This window comes from Rana temporaria, chromosome 7, assembly GCF_905171775.1.
Source record: "Rana temporaria chromosome 7, aRanTem1.1, whole genome shotgun sequence".
Classification (NCBI taxonomy): domain Eukaryota; kingdom Metazoa; phylum Chordata; class Amphibia; order Anura; family Ranidae; genus Rana; species Rana temporaria.
In genome coordinates this window covers 139,022,794-139,050,402 of record NC_053495.1, presented here as the reverse complement: position 1 = coordinate 139,050,402, position 27,609 = coordinate 139,022,794, and the positions used below count along the sequence as shown (strand labels likewise).

Here is a 27,609-nt window from a genome sequence, read left to right as displayed (position 1 = left end):
CCAAATACCAGTCCCAACTCATAACGGCAGTATGTGATGTGTGATCAGATGTGACAGACCAGCATTCCTTTTCTCTTATAGATCTCCAAGCATTCTCTCAATCTACCTCCTTCTCCTTTCTACTGCCTGGCCACTCTATCTCCCTTATTTGTCTTTCTCCCCTGGTCCCTTTTACTTGGTATTGGCTCAATGCAGCAATCTGACCCATGGGGTCATTCCCTCAACAGTAGATCCTCACAGTCATTGCCTCCAGTTACATTTCTCTGAGAACTCTCTTAAAGTAGAACTTTAGTCAGAAAATGAGGTCCTGCTAGATCAATTCAGGCTGGCCCCCTTTGCAAGTATAGCTATGTAAAACATTCAAAATGAGCGCCTATGCCGTTTCAAATCCAGTAATACACTTCCTCACCCTGCTCTGCACATGCTCAGTTGATCTCCATTTTTAGGCACTGCCGAGTTTGCCGATCTGCTGACAGCTGTACAGCGAAATTAAACCCTCCTATCCTTTACAGCCAAGGAAGCTGCTTCCGTTTGACAGTTTGGTTGAGGACACAAGCAAATGTGACAGCTAGCAATCCCGGCATTCCAGGAGTGTAATTTTTTTTTAAAACTATTAAAATCAATGGGTTAAGTTCCGCTTTATGAGTTACTGCTGCTTGGGGGCTTTGGGCTTCAGAAAAATGGTGGCCTCCAGCAAGAAGAAACAGGACCAATATACAGCACACACACATTTTGGTTGCATAATCATTAAAGGGAGGTTACAGACTTTTTTTAGGTTTACTAAACACTTTTTGTAGCTGCTGACTTTTAATAAACAGACACTTACCTGCTCCATGGTCCAGCGACGCGGCCACCCAGAGTCTCTCTCTCATAGTGTGGGCACCCAGCCATGACAGCTTTCACAACCGGGCACTCACTGCGCATGCGCGAGTCGTGCTGAGCTCTATGAATGGACAGGCGATCTCCTGGAACCTGTCATGTGTCCCTGGAGATCACCTAAAGGGAGGGGCTGCCTAAGGCAAGAAGAGAAGTCGCAGAGGTGGTCCCTGGGCGAAAGTGGGACAAGAAGTCCCACTCCTACCGAAGCCCCCACGCCCCCAAAAAAATGACATGCCAAATGTGTCATGTAAGGGGGTGAGCAGTGATTAAAGCAGAAGTTCCACTTTTGGGTGGAACTCCGCTTTAACGTCGAATGTATGTTCCTTGCTAAAGAACAGTAATTTTTTTATCAAGTTGGCATGGTTGGTTGATGGGTAAAGTTCTGCTTTAATCTCCACCCCGTCCCTATTCATAGTTTCACTTTGCTGGTCCAAAGTTCTGCCACTCTCTCCCCTTCATCGGCTTTTTCTTCTGCACTGTCCCCTCTCCTTCTTGCTTTTGGCTCCCTTCCCTTCAGCCCAGTAGTGACAGTTGGTTTAGTTCTGGCATGCCTCAGATTCTTCTCTCTCCCTCTGTTTCAATATTCTTCTGCATTGGTAACACATCTGGTTCACTGGTCAACACTCCGCTCTCCCCGATTCATCTTACGGTCTAGTTATGGCCATCTGCTCTATCCCATATTGCTTATGCACACACATTGCAGTTATCGGCCCGTTTTTACTTGTTCCTTAGGTTGCCACAACCAATTGTCCTTGTAACATTTTATGTCACAACTGTCACATTCGTCTGCTTCATTCAGGCACAGCCCTGTACAGCAGTCATACAGTATACAAGGAGAAAAATGTGCAAATTCTGAATACAACGATTCCTTAATATTATGCAACAATGAAGGTGATAGTAAATAAATATATATGTAAAATATATATATGTAAAATATATATAAATAAATAGATAGTGTGCATGAGATTTGCACAGTACAGGAAGAGTCTAATGCTCCAGGTAGAGGATGGGGGGGGGGGGGGGGGGGGGGGTTTGGAAAAATCCGGGGATGGATGGATGAGAGTTCACAAGGTCACAACTATAACCTCAGGGCTGTTCCGAGACTGTAACAAAAAAGCAAGGGAAGAGGCGCCTCTAAGTGTAGATGTTTTAACGTAATTTAATATGTAAAAGAGTACAGGCAACTCACATTTAGGAAGTTAAAAATAGGCATTGTACAGGTTTCTTTAGAGGTGGTCATCAGTTCTGCCACTTGTGGTCCTTCTCCTGCTGGGCACTTGTGCTGAGCGAAGCTGTCTTTCACCGCTGTAGGGTGTTGAGGCCGGCGGCCGTGGGGAAGAAAGCTTGTAGGCCAGTCAAACAAAGTGGAGGTGTTTGTAGCAGTAGGATGGCACTGGTGATGTCACTGGATTTTGCGACGCGTTTCCTGAGCGTACGAACTGCGGTGGTGCGGCAGTCGCGCTCCTTTATCAAGCTTGATAAAGGAGCGCGTTGCCTGTACTCTTTTACATATTAAATTACGTTAAAACATCTACACTTAGAGGCGCCTCTTCCCTTGCTTTTCTGTACAGCAGTCAACCTCTGTTATTCATTCTTTTTCCTCCCCATTTTATATCATTCACAGCCTGGATCCTGCCCTCTTATAGGTCTCCAGCATTGCTAGTATCACCACATCTTTTACAGCAAGTGAGTTGCTCCTCCCCATCTATTACGACACACCTTTTATCTATCATTTTTTGATAATTTAAAGCGGTGTTCCAGTCTTCCCCTCAAAAAAATCAAAAGTCAGCAGCTACACACATACATGTGTAGCTGTTGAATTAATATTAGGACACTTACCTGTCCTGGAGTCCAGCGACGACGGCACTGCATCCAATGCTTCCATCGGCTGTTGAATGCTGCTGCCGCCGCCGCCTTTCGGCTTCATGTACTGCGCTCTCCTACTGGCCCAACAGTAGGGGAAGGAGTAGGGAGCCGGACTTCTGACGGACCTAGCCGCGTGAGGTCCGACAGAAGTGGGGACAAGGTACCTGTCAAACAGGTACCCACTCCCTCCCTCCCGAATGCGGCACCAGAGCCGGGTGGAGACAGATAAGCAGAAGTTCCACTGTTGGGTGGAACTCCACTTTATCTTTTCATTAGGTTGATCTATCCTCCATTTTTTATTGGCTTTTTGATTTTCCTATCAGTCTTTGTATATTTGTAATTTGAGCTTAGGTGCATCTCAATGATTTATCATCAAATTGATACATCCAAGGTCATATACACCCCATGAGAACACATACCTTTTTAGTGCAAAAAAATAAATAAAAACATGCTATTACACTCCCATAAAATATTGGCAAATAAAAACAGAAAAAAGCTTAATTTAAAAAAAAATACTATGAAGGGAAAATATAAGCAGAGTACTTTTTGCAGCTTTTAATGACATGTACATTTGAACATTAATTAGACCAACCTGTCAGAATTTTGCAGCAGATCAGTTTCTGCTCCTTCAGGAAGTAAAAGTACCATATGCAGAAGTGGGGTCAGTCGAGTCCCTAAGAACCACCTGTTTTGGGTCTCAGCCTAATAATCCAAAAATAAAACATCACAATTTTCAAATGACAAGTGAAAGTGGTTGTGAAAAATTAACAAAGCATATCCTCAAGTAGTAGGTTTCCAAGTAAGCCTGAAGAGAGGGGTGTGTCCATTCCCTTTGCTCAGGTCTCAGATTACACTCAGCTCTATGCAGTGTGTGACATCAGACCCCTGCTTTCTGAAAGCTGAGAAATGCCATCTAAGCTGTGTACTTGGGAAGGCTGTAGAGGAGAGAGGCCTGCAGATAAACAGGTACAACTTGTAGGTGGCGTTAATTCAACACTGCATCACCTAAGGCTAGTCACTTCTGTGGAACTATGGAAGGGTTTATTATCACTTTAGTACTGCACATCCTCCTGGATCAGTATCTTGTATAATTTTAAAGCCAGGGGGTTGACATAACCGCAATGAGTTTTGCAATTGCAGACACTATATTTCTTTTACAACGTGTTTACTTTAAGCTGGATGCCATTACTTGAGTGAGATTCATTAGCAATCCAAACAGCAGGCTGGGATGGTGCACAGTCTGCAGATTTGTGGACTCTGACATATGTTGTCTCCTTCATAAAAATAGGCAGATGTATAGTACAGCAGAGGACGAATCACAAGAGCAAGTGCATTAGTCTAAACTTATCATGGCAAGCAAAAACAATCATTTGTACTGTATGCTTTATGTTTTTTATAGAGTGAAAAAGACTGGTCAATTACAGTACAGCTAAACCCCCAACTGGATGATCATTCGCTTGCTGCTGGACCATTTTTTTCACACAATTCTAAAATATGCATTTTTACATGAAAATGTACTTCAAACTCCCAAAACAATTTATATTCTCTGAAAACTGTGGTAGTTGCAAATGTACAGTATATGCCACACAATATTTGTGCAACTTTTCATAAATACACTATATTATCAAAAGTATTGCGACACCTGCCCTTACATGAACTTTAATGGTGTCTTGGTCTGTAGGGTTCAATATTGAGTTGGCCCACCTCTGGGAAGGCTGTCCACAAATGTTAGGAGTGTGTCTATGGGAATGTTTGACCATTCTTCCAAAAGTGCATTTGTGAGGTCAGGCACTGATGTGGACGAGAAAGCCTGGCTCTCAGTCTCCGCTCTAATTCATTCCAGAGGTGTTCTATCGGGTTATGGTCAGGACTCTGTGCAGTTCAGTCAAGTTCCTCCACCCCAAACTCACTCATCCAGGTCTTTATGGACCTTGCTTTGTGTACTGGTCCAAATCATTTGGTGGATTATGCTGGATTGTGCACTGGTGAGCAGTCATGTTGGAACAAGAAGCGGCCATCCCCCAAACTGTTCCCACAAAATGGGGAACATGAAATTGTCCAAAATGTCTTTGTATGCCGACGCCTTAAGAGTTCCCTTCACTGGAACTAAGGGGCCAAGCCCAGCCCCTTAAAAACAACCCCACACCATAACCCCACCCCTCCACCAAATGACTTGGACCAGTGCACAAAGGTTTGAGGGGTATGTGGTCCATCCTCCCCACACGTGACCAATCAAGGAGGGAGAGAGAGAGAGAGAAAAAAAAAAAAAAGACAATTGATCTGAAAAGAGTTGCACCTAAGCTACACTGCCTGATAGCTGTCAACGGTGGGACTCTCTCCAGATCAAGTCCCCAGATCAATGAATACACAGAGCCCGACTTTGGATCAAGCCAGCACAAATTACCCTATCGCAAGCGGCTTTCTATGGAGCAATCAGAATGGAGGAGGAGCATCGGCGGGGGACCCCAGAAGAGGAGGATTGGGGCTGCTCTGTACAAAACCATTGCACAGAAAAGGTAAGTATAACATGCTTGTTATTAAAACAAATAATGACCTTTACCATAACGTTAAGGGCTCATAATATTACTTTTCATGACAGAAATAGATCTATTGATTCAACACCTCTCACCTTCAGTGCCAAGTCTATCTGGTTCTTAATGTTCTGTATGGTGTAACCCTCCAAACCCGAATGATTACTTGTCTTCAGCAGACACCTGCGCAAAGAATAGCTTATTAGTTAAATCATGGCTAAAAGACTTCATGAAGCCAATTCGGCCTTAACCATTTTTTCTGTTTAAACTAAATATGCAAAATACTGGTAAATGTAGAAAGTGATGGGATTTCCTTTCTTTCCAGATGGCTTCTCCCAACTGAGCCGTTACAAATGCTAGCACGACATATTTAGAACACTTAAAAAACAAATATTTGAAAATAGGCAACTAGCCCCCGCCCTCAATCATTCAAGTCTACAGTGCCTCCACGTGCCTGTCCTAAGCCCCGCACATAGGCCGAATGGGGGGACAATAAAAGCTGGCCGACATTCGGCCCGTGTGTATGGGAGCCGGCCTTTCTTTCCAGATGGCTTCTCCCAACTGAGCCGTTACAAATGCTAGCACAACATATTTAGAACACTTAAAAAAAGAATATTTGAAAATAGGCAACTAGCCCCCGCCCCCAAATCATTCAAGTCTACAGTGTCTCCACGTGCCTGTCCTAAGCCCCGCACATAGGCCGAATGGGGGACAATAAAAGCTGGCCGACATTCGGCCCATGTGTATGGGAGCCGGTCCAACAGAAGCCGGCCTTTCTTTCCAGATAGCTTCTCCAAACTGAGCTTTTACAAATGCTAACACAACATATTTAGAACACTTAAAAAACAAATATTTGAAAATAGGCAACTAGCCCCCGCCCCCCCCCCCATCATCATTCAGGTCTACAGTGTCTCCACGTGCCTGTCCTAAGCCCCGCACATAGGCCGAATGTCGGGCAATAAAAGCTGGCCGACATTCGGCCCGTGTGTATGGAAGCCGGTCCGACAGAAGCCGACCTTTCTGTCCAGATAGCTTCTCCAAACTGAGCGGTTACAAATGCTAGCACAACATATTTAGAGGGACACTTAACCACTTGTGGACCCCTTCTCGCCGATATACGTCGGCAGAGGGGCACGGTTGGGTACAGGCACATACAGGTACGTTGCCTTTAAGAGCACAGCCGTAGGGCGCGGTCGGCGTGAGGAGATAAAAAAAAAAAAACACACGATTACCGAGCTTTCATTACATCACGTGATCAGCTGTCATTGGCTGACAGCTGATCACGTGGTAAGGGGCTGGGATCGGCCTCTTACTCGGATCTGTGGTCACCCAAGTCTCAGGTCATCACAGCACGCGCGGAGACTCCCGGAAAAGTAGGTCCACGCTGTAGCCGTCATTCGGCTATAGCGCGGACGGGAAGCGGTTAATTTAAATAATTATTATATAAATTACTTGTCCTTTGATGATAATTGGCTCCAAGTCATGAGTTTCTAGTATGGTTAGTCAAACCCTTACCTAAATAATTTGTATTTTCCTTCCACACAGAATTTGTCAATCACCAACTGTAACATGGTCAGACTTTTCTTCCTCTAAAAGAAATATCCAGAGATTATAGTAGAGATAATGAGACTACATTCTTATAGCAGATACAGTACAATTTTCACCTACGTCAGCTTGTCCAACTCACCAGATGTTCAATAGGACACAGTGTCATCACCTTCACCAAATCCTGACAGAGAAGGCAGAAGCAAAGTACTGATTTAGTGCAAGGACAACAATAACTCTTCGCACAAAAAAGAAAAAAAAATATTTATCTGCAGTAACAGAGGGAGCCACCTACCTGGATAATGGATCCAATTAAACCTCTGCCTTGAAAAAGTATTCAGACACCTTGATATTTTCCACATTTTGACAAATAAAGATCTGAAAAGTATGGCATGCATTTGTATTCAGCCCCTCTGAGTCAATACTTTGTAAAACCACCTTACACTGCAATTACAGCTGCAAGTCTTTTGGGGGATGTCTCTACCAGCTTTGCACATATAGAGTGCCATTTTTGACCAATCTTCTTTGCATAATAGGGCCAGATTGGATGGACAGCAATTTTCAAGTCTTGCCACAGATTCTCAACTGGATTTAGGTCTGGACTTTGACTTTTTCTAACACATGAATATACGTTGATCTAAATCTTTCCATTGTAGCTCTGGGTGTATGTTTAGGGTCGTTGTCCTGCTGGAAGGTGAACCTCCGCTCCAGTCTCAAGTTAGTTGCAGATATTGGGCCAGATCCTCGTAGCGCGGCGCATTGTTGCGGCCGGCGTAGCGCATCTCTGATACACTACGCCGCCGTAACTTACAGCGTATTTTCCTTATCCTTAAAGAAGTTGCGGCGTAAGTTACGGCGGCGTAGTGTAATTGTGGCGGCTTAAGGGCGCGCAATTCAAATCGATGTGATGGGTGCATGTTTTATGTAAATACGTCGTGACCCGACATAAATGACGTTTTTTTTTTTAACGGCGCATGCCCAGATGCAGTCGTATCTTTGTTTTACAAAACAAAGATAGGACGCGGGAACTTTGAAATTACGCGGCGTATCAATAGATACGCCAGCGTAATTCTTCTGTGGATCTGGCCCTCTAAAAGGTTTTCTTCGAAGATTGCCCTGTATTTTGCTCCATCCATTTTCCCATAAACTCTGACCAGCTTCCCTGTTCCTGCTGAAGAAAAGCATCCCCACAACATGATGCCACCACCATGTTTCACAGGGGAGGGATGCATTGTTCAGGGTGATGTGCAGTGTTAGTTTTCTACCACACATAGCATTTTGTTTTTAGGTCAAAAAGTTAAATTTTGGTCTCATCTGACCAGAGCACCTTCTTCCACATGTTTGCTGTCCCCCCACATGGCTTGTCGCAAACTGCAAACGGGACGTCTTATGGCTTTCTTTCCACAATGGCTTTCTTCGTGCCAATCTTCCATAAAGGCCAGATTTGTGGAGCGCATGACTAATAGTTGTCCTGTGGAGAGATTCTCCCACCTGAGCTGTGGATCTCTACATTGGGTTACCATGGGCCTCTTGGCAGGTTCTCCGATCAATGTTCTCTGGCCTGGCCTGTCAGTTTAGGTGGATGGCAATGTCTTGGTAGGTTTGCAGTTGTGCCATACTCTTTCCATTTTCGCATGATGGATTGAACTGTGCTCTGTGAGATGTTCAAAGCTTGGGGTATTTTTTTTTTTTTATAACCTAACCCTGCTTTAAACTTCTCTGCAACTTTATCCCTGACCTGTCTGGGTCAGGTTCTCTAACAAACTTCTGAGGGCTTCACAGAACAGCTGTATTTATACTGAGATTAAATTACACACATGTGGACTCTATTTACTAATTAGGTGACTTCTGAAGGCAATTGGTCCCACTAGATTTTAGTTAGGGGAATCAGAGCCAAGGGGGCTGAATACAAATGCACTCCACACTTTTCAAATATTTATATGTAAAAAATGTTGAAGACCATTTATAATTTCCCTTCCGCTTCACAATTATGTGCTACTTTGTGTTGGTTTATCACAAAAAATCCCAATAAAAACATTTACTATATTTGCTGGCGTACAAGACTACCTTTTACACTTAAAAAAAATGGCCAAAAAGCAGGGGTCGTCTTATACGCCAGGTGAGCTGTTTGGATGCCTGCTGGATGTGCAGTAATACTGTATGTAGCTTTGGCTACATACAGTATAGACCGCTTAGCCAATCCCAGTAAACTATGTATTCAAATGAATACAGAGCCTGCTTGGATTGGAGTAACAACCTCTGCCAATCCGAGCAGGCTACATACAGCAGCCTGCTCGGATTGGCTTTGAGAGTCAGAGAGGCGTGTGCTGTTATTACAGCCTTTGCCAATCCAAGCAGGCTTTGTATTCATTAATAGAATACATTGCTCGCCGTGATTGGCTCCAGCTCCAGCAAGAAGGAAGAAGAATATGGCCCCAGCTCCAGCAAGAAGGAAGAAGAATATGGCTCCAGCAAGAAGGAAGAAGAATATGGCTCCAGCAAGAAGGAAGAAGAATATGGCTCCAGCTCCAGCAAGAAGGAAGACGAATATGGCTCCAGCTCCAGCAAGAAGGAAGAAGAATATGGCTCCAGCTCCAGCAAGAAGGAAGAAGAATATGGCTCCAGCTCCAGCAAGAAGGAAGACGAATATGGCTCCAGCTCCAGCAAGAAGGAAGACGAATATGGCTCCAGCTCCAGCAAGAAGGAAGAAGAATATGGCTCCAGCTCCAGCAAGAAGGAAGAAGAATATGGCTCCAGCAAGAAGGAAGAAGAATATGGCTCCAGAAGGAAGAAATATGAAGCGTCGGAAGCTTTGGAAGGGGGGTTGTCTTATACGGTGACTACAGGCAAAAAATCTGTAAAGTTAGGGGGTCGTCTTATACACCAGCAAATATGGTATGTTTTTTGTTGCAACATGACAAAGTTTGGAAAATTTCAAGGGGTATGAATACTTTTCCAAGGCACAGTGTGTGTTTGATGGGTGTCACAATTTCTTCCTTGCTACTACTGTGAATACAGACCAGCAGCCCTCCTTAAATAGGCCCTGTCACCAGCTCAGAGTTTCAGATTTGAATCCTTGCAGCGATACAATATTGTGACTTACACTTTTCCCCACTTTCTCGTATACAGTAAATGCAGAAGTGTTGGATCCTTTGTCAGCCTGCACCTTTGCTCAACCCCTCACACCGCCTCATCTCCACCACAACACTTGAATTTCTGAGCAATTTACAGCACAACCCGGAGGAAAATTAAATAACAGTACCAAGACAGTTCTAAGAACTCCCATTCCATAGAAATTTTAGAAACAATAATCTTGTGCAGCCCCTGTGCTTTATAGTCGCTTCTTGGCTGCAAATGCAATTGCTACAATGAATACCGTATTTTTCGGACCATAAGACGCACCTAGATTTTAGAGGAGAAAAATTAGAAAAAAAAAAAAAGATTCTGACCCAAAAGTGTAGTGAAATATTTAGTTTAGTTACTGAGTTACCGTACTGTAAATGGCTTAATTTTTTTTTATGGCACTGCCGTTTACTGTACAGATTCTGTACAGATGTTTGTGAGGGAACGACCAATTAGGTAACACTGTACTGGTTATCTGACTCAGGAGAGCATGCAGTGCACGGAGCAATACGAAGTGACGTCATGTGGGCATACCTCCGTGCACTGGACATGGCGCTAAGCTTCCTGGAGCCTGCTTCCCATGCTGCCGAGGACCAGCCCGCTGAAAACCCCACCGAAAACCCCGCTGATTAGCCCGCCGATGGTCCCCGCTGATGATCCCCGCTGAAAACCCCGCCGAAAACCCCACTGATTAGCCCGCCGAAAACCCCGCTGATTAGCCCGCCGAAAACCCCGCTGATTAGCCCGCCGAAAACCCCGCTGATTAGCCCGCCGAAAACCCCGCTGATTAGCCCGCCGAAAACCCCCCTGATTAGCCCGCTGATGATCCCCGCTAAAAACCCCGCTGATTAGCCCGCCGAAAACCCAGCTGATTAGCCCGCCGAAAACCCCGCTGAATAGCCCGCCGATGGTCCCTGCTGATGGTGCCTGCTGTTAATCCCCGCTGATGATCCCGCCGGCTGTCTGCCTGTGTTTTGCGACCACCGCTATGCCCGGTATGTGAAATGGCGATGACGGGGGGGGGGGGGGGGGGGGGGGACTTTTTCACCCATACATTTGAGGTAAAAAAGTGCGTCTTATGGTCCGAAAAATACGGTAATTAGCAAAAGATCGGGGATGGGATTGTTGTAAACTTCAGAGCAAGCATTGGCGTGGTAATATGCAATCGATTAGTCACAGGCCTGAATATAATTTTGTGTTGATGCTGTGTATCCATCTATTATTGCCTCTCCAGATGTATGCCAACCCATGGTATGGAGCCATCCATAAGTATGCCGAGATAAGATTTTCATAGACAACAGATCACATCCCTTGCTTCTGACATTATTACTCAAGAGCCAATACACTCCAACATGACTTGTTTTTTGGGGTGCCTAAAGTTTGGCTTCAATCCTATATTCATGATAAAAACTTTCCAAAAATTTGTAAATGAAATAAAATAAATGAAATGGATAAGATTTCTGCACATGAAAATTAAAAAGAAAAAAAAGTCTATTCCAGGAAAATTCTTCTTCTTAGGTACATGAATCTGTTGAACTGATTTAGACATTACTACCCAGAAATGTGATGAACTAAAGCAAGGTTTAGGCCCAACCAAAATATATATATATTTATTTCTGATAGAGTGGGTAGTTGGCAGGGCTGTGGAGTCGGAGTCGGAGTCGAGGAGTCGGAGGAAATTTTGGGTACCTGGAGTCTGAGTCGGCAAACAATGCACCGACTCCGACTCCTACTAAATTTAGATTGGAATAAAAAAAAAAAAAAAAAGCAAGTTTAAATGTCCCAATTCACAAAAAGTTATAATTAATGACTTCTCTACTGTAAGGCCCCATACACACGATAGAATCCATCCGCAGATAAATCCCAGCAAATGGGTTTCTGCGGATAGATCCTATGGTGTGTACACGCCAGCGGATCTGTTTCCGCGGAGAAATCTCCTCTGGGATGGATTCCAGCAGATCGAATATTTGTTGTGCTGCACAACATATCCATCTGCTGGAATCCATTCCAACGGATGGATCCGCTCGTCTGTACAGACTTACCGGATCCATTCGTCCAAAGGGATTCCCCGCACGCGTCGTAATGATTTGACGCATGCGTGGAATTCCTTATATGACAGCGTCGCGCCCGTCGCCGCGTCATAATCGCGGCGACGGCGCGACACGTCATCGGCAGAGGATTTCCGCGCGGATTTCAATGCGATGGTGTGTACACTCCATCCCATCGAAATCAGCGGATATCTTTGAGAGGATTTATCCGTGGAAACGGTCCGCTGGACCGTATCTGCGGATAAATCCTCTCGTGTGTATGGGGCCTAAGAATAAAGACCAATGCATGCAGTGCCTCACGTAACCGCAAAACGAACACGTTAAGTGACCGTGAAGAAGCATGCTTTTCATGTGCTTCACTATATGGCACGCAACGCACAATTAGGAGCTGCAATACTCATACTTTCCATAGTGTTGTGTTCTGCTTTTACAGGGAACGCATGTTAGAGAACCAGTAAGTGTCCAAATAATAAAATTCCAACAGGAGTTTTATAAAGCACTAAAAGAAGTTGAAAAGTATGATCGCTCATCAAAACTTACTGTTGAAGAAGCCATCCTTGTTTATCCAGAGATCGTTAGTGATGTGGCCAGAATAGTTACTGCAATGCCACCCACCCAAGTCAGTGTCGAAAGATTATTTTCAGCCCTAAAAATAATAAAGTCTGACTTAAGAGCCTCTATGAAAGAGGATCTGGCAGAGGGAATTCTCTTCCTTAGAACTCTACATTGAATTGATTTGCATTTGCTAAGCCTATAACTACATTTCAAGATTAATATAAACCATTTCTAGATTTTACAGATTTTGTTTTTGGTTCATTATAGATAAGCTTTGTTTTTGTTCTAAAACAACCAAATAATGTGGTTTGTATTTTTGAACTGGTAAAGATCCTGTTCCTGATGTTTATGCCTGCTGCTACTATCCAGTCACTTGATTGTTTTCATTGTGTTTGTCTTTTGCTTAAACTGTGCAATACAGTAGACTGTTGGCTTCCCAGCCAGTAGTCCTGTGATAGGTTGCGTTTCTTTCCCTCAAGGAATGTATAAAATACATTCGTATATTAATACAGAGGAGTCGGAGTCGGGGAGTCGGAGTCGGAAGTACATAAAACTGAGGAGTCGGAACATTTATCTACCGACTCCACAGCCCTGGTAGTTGGAGCTCCTGCTGAGTTTTTACTGCTATATAGGGGGTCACAGTGAGGGAAAATCTCGACAAAATCGGTCAGCTTTTTTTTTTTTTTAGCCGTGTCCTGGTTACAGATTTTCCTTCTTGCCTGGTGAAACTGTTGTCATTGCGGTTTACTTACTAAAGCTGGAGTGCACAAAATCAGACTCCCCTCTGCATACAATCCAATCAGTGTCTGACCTTAGCTTGTTCAATTAAAATGTGGCAATAAAACCTGGAAGCCGATTGGTTATGAATTTATGTATTAAAAAGTACGCTGGGAAAATGATAAAATTGAAAAAATTAACTACACAGAGTCTCGGCTCCTCCCCGCAAGAGCTAAACCCCTCTGGGAAGCGTTCTCCCAAGGGAGTTAGCGCGCGGGCACGCTCCCGTGCGATACAGTCAGTGCCATAGCTGCCGACTGTATCACTCACCCCCGCCCCCGGTGTGCCGCGTCATTGATTTGATTGACAGCAGCGGGAGCCAATGGCTCCAATGAAGAGCCCCCTCAAGCTGGGGTCAACCATCGCGCCTACGGAGTTTTGTGTCTCAGGTAAGAAAAAACGGGGGCTCGGGGGGGCCAGAGAGTGCAAGGTGTTTTTTCACCTTAATGCATAGGATGCATCAAGGTGAAAAAACACAAAGCTTTACAACCCCTTTAAGTTTTACTAAACCCATAATAGTAAAACCAGTCTATATATGCAGTACAGCATGCTTGGAAAGGTGCATGTTATCAGCACAGGGCCAATCAGCACTGTCCAGACAGAGGGCCGGGGGTTCTGCAACCTCAGACTGTCAGAGTAGAATGAAAACTCCTCCTACAAGCTTTAACCAGACACTGATAGACGTCACAAGACTGTTATATACTGCTTATGAGAAAAGGTATTTGGCAGTTTATATTTACTAAAATAATTCCATTTCCATGCTTTGTGTACTGTGGGAGATCAGATAAAGGGAATGCAGGGTCCTGGGTTTAGGGCTAAGCTGTGTGGCAACCTGTATAAACACAGTCACTACCATGCAGGCACTATGATTTATATGACTACATTATCCCCAAGCCGCCAAAAAAATAAATATCTAATGCTTAATCCACTTACCTGTAAAACCTGGCCAACTGCTTTAATGTCTAACAAATCTTCATGGAGACTTTCATTATCAACTCTTAGCAGACTGTGCTCCAATAATTCCTGCAAATAGACAGCTTCAGACTATGTGCCATGGTTGCATCTGTCAGTCAACTACTCTACAGTTCAAATGTGAACTTACAAGTCCTTTGGATGACACAGATTCTTCAGTCCTGAAAAACAGAATTGATTGGAATGTCAGGATTTTATAATCAATTAAAAAAAAAAAAAAAAATATATATATATATATATAATTTTTTTTTTTTTTTTTATTTAAAAAGCCCACCTAGCCCAAAATAATCAGGCATGTAATGGCAGGAAGAACACACTATTAACGTGGACGTCAAAGTGTATGCATAGTCCCTGTTTTGTTTTTTTTCATTGCTGTCTGTGTCCATAATGGGGAGATTCATACACAATCATTGTGACCATTGTCACAGATAAAAAAGGTGAAGGGAAATACAACATTTTGAACCACCAAAACAAGAGGTAAGGGTAAGGCTGGCCACGGATGGATCATGCTTTTCTTCTTCCTCCCATCCACACCATCAAGGTGGATGTGGTAATCCTCCCCCTATGTAATGGTATTCTGACATTCTGACAGCTAGGACCCATCCGCTGTCAGAATACACTGCAATTGGCTGCAGCGCTGATCAAACACAAATTTTACAACAAACCCTTTAGAGCCCATTAGATCAACGTCTCACAAACGGGAACAGCCATAGATAAATCAACATTCATCCGGCTGATGTTGATCCATCTATCGCCTGCTTAAATCTTCCAATGGGGACACCTGGTGACAACGAATAGGAAAATTCCCCTTAGACCCCTTTACACTGGGGCGTTTTTTCAGGTGCTTTAGCGTTAAAAAAAGCGCCTGAAAGAAGCTGCATCTGCAATCCCAATGTGAAAGCCAGAGTGCTTTCACACTGAGGCGCTGCGCTGGAAGGGAGTCAAAAAAAGTCCTGCAAGCAGCTTCTTGGCAGCAATTTAAAAGCGTTGAATACATCGCTCCTAAAGCCCCCTTCCAATTGAGGGAGCTTTTTTTTAGACGCCAAAGCGCCTGAAAAACACCCCTGTGTGAAAGGGGTCTTAGCGGGGCTTTGCCATCGTTTTTCGGGCGCTGGCTGTGTGAAAGGGCTCTAAAAGCACTCGGGCTTTCACATTGGGATTGCAGAAGAGGCTTCTTTCAGGCGCTTTACAGGCTTTTTTTATTTTTAACGCCAAAGCACCTGAAAAACACCCGAAAAACGCCCCAGTATGAAAGGGGTCTTATTTTGTAGGGATTTCCTTTTTTTTTTTGGATCTACAGGACAGGAAGTGAAGTTCTCATTAGACTGAAAGGTGTAAAAGAATTTGCTATATATTTACAGTATGTTAAAAATGGTAATAATCTCTAGGAGGTTGTGGCTTTTTACAGTGATTACAGAGGACAGGCAGCATGATGGATTCTCTTTGCAGGTGACTAATGGTCCTTGCTATCACCCATCAATATCAATATACATGCAAGACATTCCTTTCAGCATCATTCACAGTCAGGCTTCATACAATTCTTCGTTATCTACTAGAATTCTAGAGCTCAACCCCATCAATAAGCGAGGTACACTTATTTTATCACAGGGGATCAGGCAATTGTGTATTCCTTAGCTTTTCCAGTTCCAGGCTATTTATGGGATAGAAGATACTATTATAAATAAGTATTTACAGTGACATCTTTCACATATTTATTAGAGTACACAATATCACCAGGTTTCTGAAAGAAAAGATTTTAGTTAATCTAATGCATTGTTAGGTTACATCTCTGACTGTGGAATTGGCATTGCTCGTATATCTATTTCCTCTTTGACGTGCAAGTAAAGCCTTGCTGTAAAGTTCTTGTCCTCTAAATGCAACAGCTCAAGAGAATATATCTTGCCAAAATCAACTGAATCCCTACCTTAGGGAGTTGTCAAAGGGACATGTGTCCCCACTGAAGATTATTTACTCACCTGCTCTGGGTGGTGGTGGTAAACCTATGAAATGAAATATGAACAAAGCATATCCCTATATAGGTGGATATGATACAAGAGATGGTCAGAGACTATGAATTTAATGCAAGAGATGGTTGGAGACAGCAGACATGGTGCGGGAGATGGTCAGAGACTGAACATGCTATTGGAGCTGTTGGAGATTGGGGACAAGGCTCAGGAAACAGTCAAACTGGACAAATGATACATGAGATGGCTAGAAATCACGGATATAAAAAAAAAACACACTGCTATAAGAGGGCAGTAGGGAAATACAGATTAGTGTCCGCAGAGTCCCTGAGGGCCACACAGAAAGTGAGTGGACCACAGGTTGGGCACCAGAGCCTTAAAGGGATCCTGCTTTTCCTTAACCTCAAAAGTCACAGGGCTAAGGATGCTCCCAATTCCCCAGATCCAGTGAGGCCTCAACATCCTAGAACAAGAAACGGGTGTCTTATCAGTGAAAAATATTCAAAAAACAGTGAAAAGCTAGTCTCCATGTCTAGAAGCTACCAGTTGGGACGAACTGGCCTGCAGGAAAATGCCATTAAGAGGGTAATGCCGCTTACACACGATCGTTTTTCGGCATTAAAAAGGGAGGTCTGGGTACAGGACTACAAGGCTAGGCTAAGAACTGGTTAATCCGGATACATGCTATGCATAGACCAGCTCACTTAGCAGTGTAGCAAGGAATAATGACTGAAGAGAAACTGTAAAAAAAAATTCTAAAGTAGAACTAAAGAAAATACGTCAATCCTTCTAGAACAGTAGCTTAAAAAAACGGAGGCATGCTTTCCAAAGCTACAGCTGGCTTAACAGCTTAAGCCTTATACACATGATGGGAATATTGGACGAATGATTGTCCATTTTTTTTTTTTTGCATGCTAGTCTCGTATTGGAAATGAAGGTCACTAAATTTTTTGAAAATTCTCGTACGACAGAATACAACATTGAAAGCGATGTAACGCAGGGCTCAAAATTTCAAGTCCTGAGCCACTAGCAGGCCTCAAGGCTTACTCGTCACCAGTTGCCCTGCCAAACCCCTACTCTGCCCCTAAACACGCCCTCACAAATTATCTCATGAAATAACACTTACCGTATTTTCCGGCGTATAAGACGACTTTCTGGATGCAAAAACATGCATCCAAAGTCGGGGGTCGTCTTATACGCCGGGTACGGTCTCCGTGCTGCTGCGAGCGTCAATTATTTAAAAGACGCTCCTTCTCCTCACAGTGTTCTGTGATAGGTGGAACACAAATCTTCCCAGCAGCGCCTCTGTTCTGTGTTCCTCCTATCACAGATGCCTTCTCATCCTCGGACGAGATGAGAAGACATCCGTGATAGGCGGAACACAGAACAGAGGCGCTGCTGGGAAAATTTGTGTTCCGCCTATCACAGAACACTCTGAAGAGAAGGCGCGGCTTTCAAATCATTGACGCTCGCGCTCGCAGCACGGAGACTGTCACCGCCTGCAAAAAAAGTGAGTGTTTGCGGTGATTGCACTAGGGGGCAAGTTCAGGCACAGTGGGGGCAAGTGATGGTACAGAGAGGGGCAAGTGATGACACAGTGAGGGGCAAGTGATGGTACAGTGAGGGGCAAGTGATGGTACAGTGAGGGGCAAGTGATGGCACAGTGGGGGCATGTAATGTAATGGCACAGTGAGGAATGTAATGTAATGGCACAGTGAGATTTGAAAAAGCCTGTTTCTGTCAGCGGTTCTGGCTACCCCTCAGCTTCCAGAAAGACTAGTAAGAAGGGGGTAGTCTTATACAGCGAGTATAGCCCAAAACCAAAAATTTTCCTGGAAAATTAGGGGGTCGTCTTATACGCCCAGTCGTCTTATACGCCGGAAAATACGGTAAATGTTTTATGCAGAATTAAGTTATAAATATAAATATTAACAACAACTTTATCTGTGCCCAAAAACGCAGCCTGCCCGTGTCCACCAATGCAGCCTGCAATGTCTGCCAGTGCCCGCCAGTGCAGCCATGTGTCCCCAATGCAGCCTACCTGTGTAGGGGAAGAAGAGAGGAGAGCCGCCACCGCCTGGTTAATCAAAGCGCAGGGAACAGAACAGCTGTTTTCATTTCAATATCTGTGTGTTCCCCGCCAAGCGCCGTCATATACAGCTACTCCCCCTTGTCCGGGCACTTTTTAAAAAAACCTCATACAATCCTGGGACGGGTGATCTGTCTATCAAAGTGCCCGGACAAGGGGGAGGGGCTGTATGTGACGGCGTGAGGCGAGGAACACACAGCTATTGAAATGTAAGCTGTTATGTTCCCTCCTCTGATCAACCAGGCGGTAACGCTTCGTTCTCTTCCCCTACGATCGCTCCCATACAAACTAGGCTGCCGGCGGTGCTCGCCCCCCCCCCCCCTTCACTCCCAGGCAGCCCACACTAGAATGCGAGTGGAATTTTTGAGGGCTAATGTATTGTATTTTCGAACAAATACTGTATTGATTAAATTAAATATGATACAATCTGGTACTGTACGAGAAAAATTGTCATGTTTGTCCCTTCAGATAACTTCAGATGAACTGCTTTTGAAAGCTGTGTAAGAACGATCAAATTATCTTACGATTGCGCCGAAAGCGGTATTTATCGTATTATTTTTTTGATCAAGTGTACTAGGCTTGGGATGAGCTCATGCGTGTTCAACACAAATCCTAACCTTCCTGAGCTATCCTGTCAGGAAGCTGTCAAATCAGACAAACAAACCAGCTTCGGCTCAGGCCGATCAGCTGGGGGCGTGGCGACGTCAGCAACTATCGCTCCACCCAACGATGCGTTTCTCCCAAGAGGGCATCGACTGGGAAAGGAGGCATAGAGTTGCTTTCCCAGTCGATGCCCTCTTGGGAGAAACGCAGCGTCGGGTGGAGCGATAGTTGCTGACGTCACCACGCCCCCAGCTGATCGGCCTGAGCCGAAGCTGGTTTGTTTGTTTGCCCATGCTTCTTAGTTGAAACTTTGTAACCTATGAAGCCTTTTAGATGTCAGTTTTTTGTTCCATCGAGTGGAATAAAAGTAAAAGTTTTTAAACGAATTACTGCACTATGAAGCGCCTTTTTTCCTCTTTACCCATTTCCTGAGGCTGATTCTATCCCCTGAAAAATCCTGTAGGAGATAGAGGTATCATCTCCTGATTACCAGCAACAGAGGAGTGTACCGGGAGTGATCGTTCCGAACCAGCCGAGGATATCTCTGTGCAGAGCCCATTTGATCCCTGCGGGAATCCGACGGATCTGGTAAGCGGCCATTTATCATACTTGTCCGTGGGAATTTGTTGAAGCTATCTGCATTTACCTTGTCATCTGACAGAGAATTGAGTCCCTGCATGAGCCCTTGTATCGGTGTGATCCTATAAGGACTTTCTCCTTTTTTTCACATGTATATTCCGTCACTAGAATAAGGACACTTGTTTGCAATATTTATTGCCTAATTTGGTTGCGCACGTATCTTGTATTTTTTCTACATATATTGCAAGCCTAGTATTCAGTTTTTTGTGCAGCACCTTCATTTATTGATATCGTTTTTTCATTCATTTTTTTCCATTCATTGTTTCACATTTGCACGCGTGCACTTTGGTTCTACGGGGGTAGCGTGGATTGCCCATGCTACACAGAATCAATCACATCCAGCTGAAGATAATTAGAAGGTTGTTTTTCTAAATATAAAATTCAGATTGTATCCACCGCTATACTCCTTTATCCCTTGATAGTGTTCTTTTGAACAAAACTAGTCGGGAGGAGCTACAGCGGTGACTTTATCACACCCGCCGGGGTGTCTGCATGTGATTGGTGTGATGTTTTACAATACGATTTTACTCCTGCCTTCTTGCAAGTAGTTTTAACCTTTATTAAAAAGCTTGGGTTTTAATTCCTAGACTAGGAGTTCCTCCTTTGTATCTCTCTTTTGCTAAAGCTCACTGTTGAAAATCCTGGTCATATGGTAACGCATTCTGGAATCTTAAAAACTAAGGCGCCTCTAAGTGCAGAAATAAAAACTTTTTAATATCCCCAAGAGGATTAAGAAGTGGGCATCCTGGAATCTTGGCTCCTGATATGCATCCATTCCATGGGCATACGGTGATAAAGTGCAGTCAGACCCCCATCTTTGGGTCAGAGTAGCTGGTAAGTGGCTTGAGAGTTGGGTGCGCACCTTTGGGTGTGAAGATTTTGCTATCCACACAAATATGGATTTTTGTCAACACAAAAGTATAAATAAACTTTTTGCACAAGATCACTTCTCTTCCTCTTTTTCTGATGAACTTTACTGGATTATTCATGAATGTTTAACACTCTTATTTACAGTATATATATATATATATATATATATATATATATATATATATATATACATATATACATATACATAAACACACACACACACACGTATAAGCGGAGTTCTTTAGCCCTTTTTTTAGGGCTGAAAATACACACCTTGGCTTATACTCATGTTTAAGCCAAGGGCCCTGAGGGGCTGCAAGCATCCATTGTTTAAGTCGCGGCTTCCCCCTGGTTTCTTCCTTAATGGGCGTTTCCCAGCAGACACTGTGTTCAGTCTTCCACCTATCACGGACGTTCTCTTGTCCGAGGATGAAAAGACATCTGTGATTGGCTGCTGGAAAACGCCTATCACGGAACGGGACCAGGAGGAGACCGCGACTTTTAAACAATGAATGGACGCCCGCAGCCTGTCAAAAATTTCAGATACACCTACTCGGACACAGTGAGGCTGCAATGGGCACAGTGAGGCGGCAATGGGCACAGTGAGGCGTGCAAATGGGCATTGTTGACCCTCTTTTCCGCTTACAGTAGCTGCTGCATTCTCACCCTAGGCTTATGCTCGAGTCAATAAGTATTAATATGTATACTGTTTATGTGGACATTTTGTGAGTGCAGCTTTTACTGCAGGGGTGTCAAACTCAATTTTTTCGTGGGCCACATCAGCATTATGAGTGCACTTAAAAGAGCCGGTTGTATCTGTAAGATTAGATGTCCAGCGCATCATCTCCCCTTACATTAGATGTCAAGAGCCACCCCACCATCAGAAGTTGAGTCCCCCACTCTCCCTTACATCACAGTGCACCCCCCTTTTCTTATGCTGCTGCTGGGAAGATGCTGGATGCATTGCTTAAAAGTAGAAGGTAATGGTCTGGAGGAGGGCCGGAGATGCGAGGGCCCGCGGGCCTTGTGTTTGACACCTATGTTTTACTGAGAATTTTTTTTTTTTTCTATTTAAAGCGGAATTCCGGCCACAATTTCACTTTTTAAATATAAATACCCCTGTAATACACAAGCTTAATGTATTCTAGTAAAGTTAGTCTGTAAACTAAGGTTCGTTTTGTTAGGTTGTTACAGCATTTAGACACTTTATAAAATAGAAATTGACTGGGGCCATCTTAAGTGTGGGCATCATGAAGCCAGACTGTATGACTTCCTGGATTTCAGCAGTGTAATAGGTTTCAGATCAGGTTTCAGCACCTGTACTGTCCAAGTCACATGATTCTTCGAGACTGGGGAGTGCACAGACTCCTGGAAAGTTACACCCACTACATTCCCAGGAGTCTGTGCGGTGTAGGTTAGGAAGCTTAAAGTGGTTGTAAACCCCACTTTATGACTTTTACCTACAGGTAAGCCTATAATAAGGCTTACCTGTAGGTATAAAGAATATCTCCTAAACCTGCACGGTTTAGGAGATATTCCCCTCGCAATGCGCCGCTGACGTCAGCGGCGCATGCGCAGGGGGGATCCTCGGCCGAATTTAAATCTCCCGCGCGCGGGAGTGACGTAATCGCCGCTCCAGCCAATCACAGCGCTGGAGCGGCGATACCCGGAAGACACGCCGGAGCAAGATGATTTCTCGCTCGGCGTGAACCAGGTAAGTTTTACACACCTCGTTCCGAGGTAAGTATTTCATAATGAGCTAATATGCGGTGCATATTAGCTCATTATGACTTTTGCCTTGCAGGAGAGAAAAAAAATAAAAAATTTTAACGGGTTTACAGGAAGATTAACTATTCTGCCTAGCAACAACTTTGAAGGCATCTAAAAAAATATATTTTTTTCTTAAAGGACTAATGACATTTTTTTAAAACTACTGATGTAATGTTATATTTATGGGTGGAACTCCACTTTAATGACACCTTTGCATAACTTTTTTTTTGGTTTATCTCATACATGTTTTTTCTAAATCAATCTCCCTCTTATACTTGCTAGCACAATCAGTTCCTCCTAACTACAAAACTAAAATGCTTCCCCCAGGTCCACTATATACATTGCGTTTCATTATCTATATAGCATTGCAGCTGCTGAATCCAAGTGGAATGGTCTGAATTAATAGAAATCATTAAAACTAAATCTGACCAGCATCCATTTAAATGTTACGCTCTAGTATGTATATTATCATAGCTGCACTAAAAGCATGCTGTAAATGCAATATATCATACAATGATGTGATTTGGCCTCAGGCTCTGTACACAGCTTTCTAAGAAAGGATGTGAGCCATTTACAGAATTAGTAATTAGAATTTTTTCTATAGTTCAGGAAAAAGGATATTGGCGTTTTATTTGGCACTTACAGAAAATCTTGGATACTAAAATTGGAACAGTCAGAGATAGACAAAAATACATAAAACACCAACTGGTAGTCTGAAGACCTCTGATAAACTTAGCCAATTGTAATATTGCATACACCCGATTTGACCCCAACTCAACACTTGTGCAAGTACAGGCCACAATATAACCCTAATGTCACAGACTTGCTTTCATCTAATTTGAGCATGCCCAAAAATATTAGAAATACATAGAGTTTCTTCACAATCAAACATGCCCCCCCCCCCCCCAAAGTCTGCATACTGTGCATTACTGAACACAATAACTTAGATCATTATACACTGCTCAAAAAAATTAAAGGAACATTTTTGAATCGGAACTCCTGGGATATTGATCTGGTCAGTTAAGGCTTCTTTCACACTATGGATTGTATGTCCGTTTTATAATATCCGTATTACACCTATTAACGGACGTTTATTAACGGATTTAATAACGGATACATACGGATAAATATTTTACCATTCTTCCTTTATTGAAAACGGATAATGTTTATCCGTATATATCCGTATACATCCGTTATATCATTCCTTTCTAACGTCCGTTAATAAAAAACATTTCACCCTTTCTTGAAGTCCAGCTCCAGAAGTCGCATGGATATTCAGGGGAACCCCGCCGTCAATTTAAAACAAAAATGACGTGCGGTTCCCGGTAAATATCCATAACCAGACCCTTCAGGTCTGGTATGGATATTCAGGGGAACCCCGCCGTCAATTTAAAACAAAAATGACGTGCGGTTCCCGGTAAATATCCATAACCAGACCCTTCAGGTCTGGTATGGATATTCAGGGGAACCCCGCCGTCAATGTAAAACAAAAATGACGTGCGGTTCCCCCTAAATATCCATAACCAGACCCATTATCCGAGCACGTTGACCTGGCCGGCCGCAGAAAAGAGGGGGGGACAGAGTGCGGCCCCCCCTCTCTCCTGAACCGCACCAGGCCACATGCCCTCAACATGGGGAGGATGTCCCCATGTTGATGGGGACAAGGGTCTCATCCCCACAACCCTTGCCCGGTGGTTGTGGAGGTATGCGGGCGGGAGGTTTATCAGAATCTGGAAGACCCCTTTAACAAAGGGGACCCCCAGATCCTGACCCCCCCCCTGTGTGAAATGGTAATGGGGTACACTGTACCTCTACCATTTCACGAAGGAAGTAAAAAGTATTGTAAAAAAACACACTGACACAAAAGAATAAAGTCCTTTATTAAAAAAAAAAAAAAAAAAACTCCAGCGCTGAAAAATCCACTCGTTCCCGGCTTCCAGCGTTGTCCTGATCCTGCGACGGGTGCGGGTGATCTCCCGCGATGAGAAGATCCAGCGTCGGGTGATCTCCGCTCCGGCGATGTGAAGATCCATCCAGCGCAGCATCCCGGACCTCCTCTCACCGCTGGGCACAGCCCAGCGAATGAGCGGAGGCAGCAGTGACATTTCTTATATAGAGGAGGCAGAGCCACTCGTCACGTGACCCTGCCCCCTCTGACGTACCTCTGCTACGTCACTGGGGAAGACCATGAAGAGGAAAGACCTTTCCTCTTCATGGTCTTCCCCAGTGACGTAGCAGAGGTACGTCAGAGGGGGCAGGGTCACGTGACGAGTGGCTCTGCCTCCTCTATATAAGAAATGTCACTGCTGCCTCCGCTCATTCGCTGGGCTGTGCCCAGCGGTGAGAGGAGGTCCGGGATGCTGCGCTGGATGGATCTTCACATCGCCGGAGCGGAGATCACCCGACGCTGGATCTTCTCATCGCGGGAGATCACCCGCACCCGTCGCAGGATCAGGACAACGCTGGAAGCCGGGAACGAGTGGATTTTTCAGCGCTGGAGTTTTTTTTTTTTTTTTTTTTTAATAAAGGACTTTATTCTTTTGTGTCAGTGTGTTTTTTTTACAATACTTTTTACTTCCTTCGTGAAATGGTAGAGGTACAGTGTACCCCATTACCATTTCACACAGGGGGGGGGGGGCAGGATCTGGGGGTCCCCTTTGTTAAAGGGGTCTTCCAGATTCTGATAAACCTCCCGCCCGCATACCCCCACAACCACCGGGCAAGGGTTGTGGGGATGAGACCCTTGTCCCCATCAACATGGGGACATCCTCCCCATGTTGAGGGCATGTGGCCTGGTGCGGTTCAGGAGAGAGGGGGGGCCGCACTCTGTCCCCCCCTCTTTTCTGCGGCCGGCCAGGTCAACGTGCTCGGATAATGGGTCTGGTTATGGATATTTAGGGGGAACCGCACGTCATTTTTGTTTTACATTGACGGCGGGGTTCCCCTGAATATCCATACCAGACCTGAAGGGTCTGGTTATGGATATTTACCGGGAACCGCACGTCATTTTTGTTTTAAATTGACGGCGGGGTTCCCCTGAATATCCATACCAGACCTGAAGGGTCTGGTTATGGATATTTACCGGGAACCGCACGTCATTTTTGTTTTAAATTGACAGCGGGGTTCCCCTGAATATCCATGCTCAGTAAAATTAACGTCCGTTAACATAACGGACATTTATGGAGACATTTACTAACGTCCATGTGCCATAGACTTCAATGTTAAAATATAACGGACGTTAATATATCCGTTACTTGCAACGGACAAATAATTTACAAAAAATAGTGCAAGACCCGTCACATATTCCGTTATAACTAACGTCCGTATGTTATAACGGACTATTACGGATCTTTACGGAACATAAAAAAATCCCATAGACTTTAATGATATTTTATAAAGGACGTATAACTTCCGTTTTTTAACATTATCTGACGGATTTTAAAACGGATTATTAAAACGGATTTATTTTGTAGTGTGAAAAGGGCCTAAGTAGCAGAGGGCGAGAGGTGTATACAGAGGGGGTTGTTAATCAGTTTGAGCTGCTTTGCTGTTAATTGAAATTAACAGGTGCACTAGATGGGCAACAATGAGACAACTTCCAAAACAGGAATGGTTTTTCAGGTGGAGGTGTCGGACATTTTTTTTCCCTACTCATCTTTTCTGACTGTTTTTCACTAGTTTTTGCATTTGGCTAGGGTCAGTGTCACTACTGATAGCACAATGCGATACTTGGACCTTTTAAAGTTTGCACAGGCAGTCTAACTCCTCCAGGGTGGCACATCAATACATGTCATTGCCAGAAGGTTTGCCGTGTCTCCCAGCACAGTCTCAAGAGCATGGAGGAGATTCCAGGAGACAGGCAGTTACTCCAGGAGAGTTGGACAGAGCCGTAGAAGGTCCTTAACCCATCAGCAGGACCAGTATCTGCTCCTTTGTGCAAGGAGGAACAGGATGAGCACTGCCAGAGCCCTACAAAATGACCTCCAGCAGGCCACTGGTGTGAATGTCTCTGACCAATTAATCAGAAACAGACTTCATGGGGGTGGCCCGAGATCTTCTAGTGTGCTCTGTGCTCACTGCCGGACACTGTGGATTGATTGGCATTTTCCATTGAACACCAGAATTGGCAGGTAGTCCACTGGTGCCCCACGCTTTTCACAGATGAGAGCAGGTTCACCCTGAACATATGTGACAGACGTGAAAGGGTCTGGGGAAGCGGCGGAGAATTTTATGTTGCCTGTAACATTGTTCAGAATGACCGGTTTGGTGGCAGGTCAGTGATGGTCTGGGAAGGCATATCCATGGAGGGACGCACAGACCTCTACAGGCTGCATAATGGCACCCTGACTGCCATTAGGTATCGGGATGAAATCCTTGGACCCATTGTCAGACCCTACGCTGGTGCAGTGGACCCTGGGTTCCACCTGGTGCACGACAATACCCGGCCTCATGTGGCGAGAGCATGCAGCCAGTTCCTGGAGAATGAAGAAATTGATACCATTGAATGGCCCCCACGGTCACCTGACCTAAATCCAAAAGAACACCTCTGGAACATTATGTTTCGGTCCATCCGGTGCCGCCAGGTTGCACCTCAGTCTGTTCAGAAGCTCAGTGATGCTCCGGTCCAGAAATACCCCAGGACACCATCCGTCATCTCATTAGGAGCATGCCCTGATATTGTCAGGCATGCATACAAGCACTTGGGGGCCATACAAACTACTGTTTGAGTTGTTACAATGAAATTTCAGCAAAATGGACTAGCTTGCTGCATAATTTTTTCACTTTGATTTTCGGGGTGTCTTTGAATTCAGCCCTCTGTAGGTGGATAATTTTCATTTTTATCAAATGATGTGTCATCCTTTCATTCCTAACACATTACCCAGTCCATATCAGTATAGATATCCAGCAGGAGATTTTTGCCCGTTGAGATCCGATATGTTTTCAAAGTGTTCCTTTAATTTTTTTTGAGCAGTGTATTAAGGTTGTCTTGATTGAGACTCTTTACATAGATAAAAGGAGGACTGCCAAGACCTAGGTGCAGGCTCCCCCTCCCACTTCTTATAACGTTATAGATTAGTCTCACACTCAGTTTCAAGGGGATCCTTAGATAAAGGTCAGCCTGTACATAGTTAAATATATTAAAATTTTCTGTTCATACCCTTTCATGGTATGGCAGCAATATATATTTTTTTACCTGCTCAAACATAGGGGTCTGTGTATAAAAAAGCACATGTGTCACTTTCATAAAACTCAAATGAAATTTGCCATGCTCCGTGTTATATATCCATCTTGTAGGGTTATAAGCACCATCTAGTGGCCATGATGCAGTATTTGTTTTTAAATTACTTAAAGCGGTTGTATACCCAAAAATGTAACTT

The 27,609-nt window shown here is 44.2% G+C and overlaps 1 protein-coding gene across 2 annotated transcripts in view; it reads right to left on the bottom strand.

Annotated features, from left to right (window-relative positions):
• Positions 1 to 27,609, bottom strand: part of GLMN (glomulin, FKBP associated protein) — a 124,595-nt gene that overhangs the window by 7,822 nt on the left and 89,164 nt on the right. For both annotated transcript variants that reach the window (XM_040360031.1, XM_040360032.1), the window contains exons 10-15: positions 14,427 to 14,457; positions 14,258 to 14,347; positions 6,964 to 7,005; positions 6,792 to 6,865; positions 5,375 to 5,459; positions 3,338 to 3,447 (exon numbers count right to left, since the gene is read on the bottom strand). In XM_040360031.1, the coding sequence (XP_040215965.1) occupies positions 3,338 to 3,447; positions 5,375 to 5,459; positions 6,792 to 6,865; positions 6,964 to 7,005; positions 14,258 to 14,347; positions 14,427 to 14,457 (432 nt within the window). The remainder of the gene's footprint in view (positions 1 to 3,337; positions 3,448 to 5,374; positions 5,460 to 6,791; positions 6,866 to 6,963; positions 7,006 to 14,257; positions 14,348 to 14,426; positions 14,458 to 27,609) is intronic.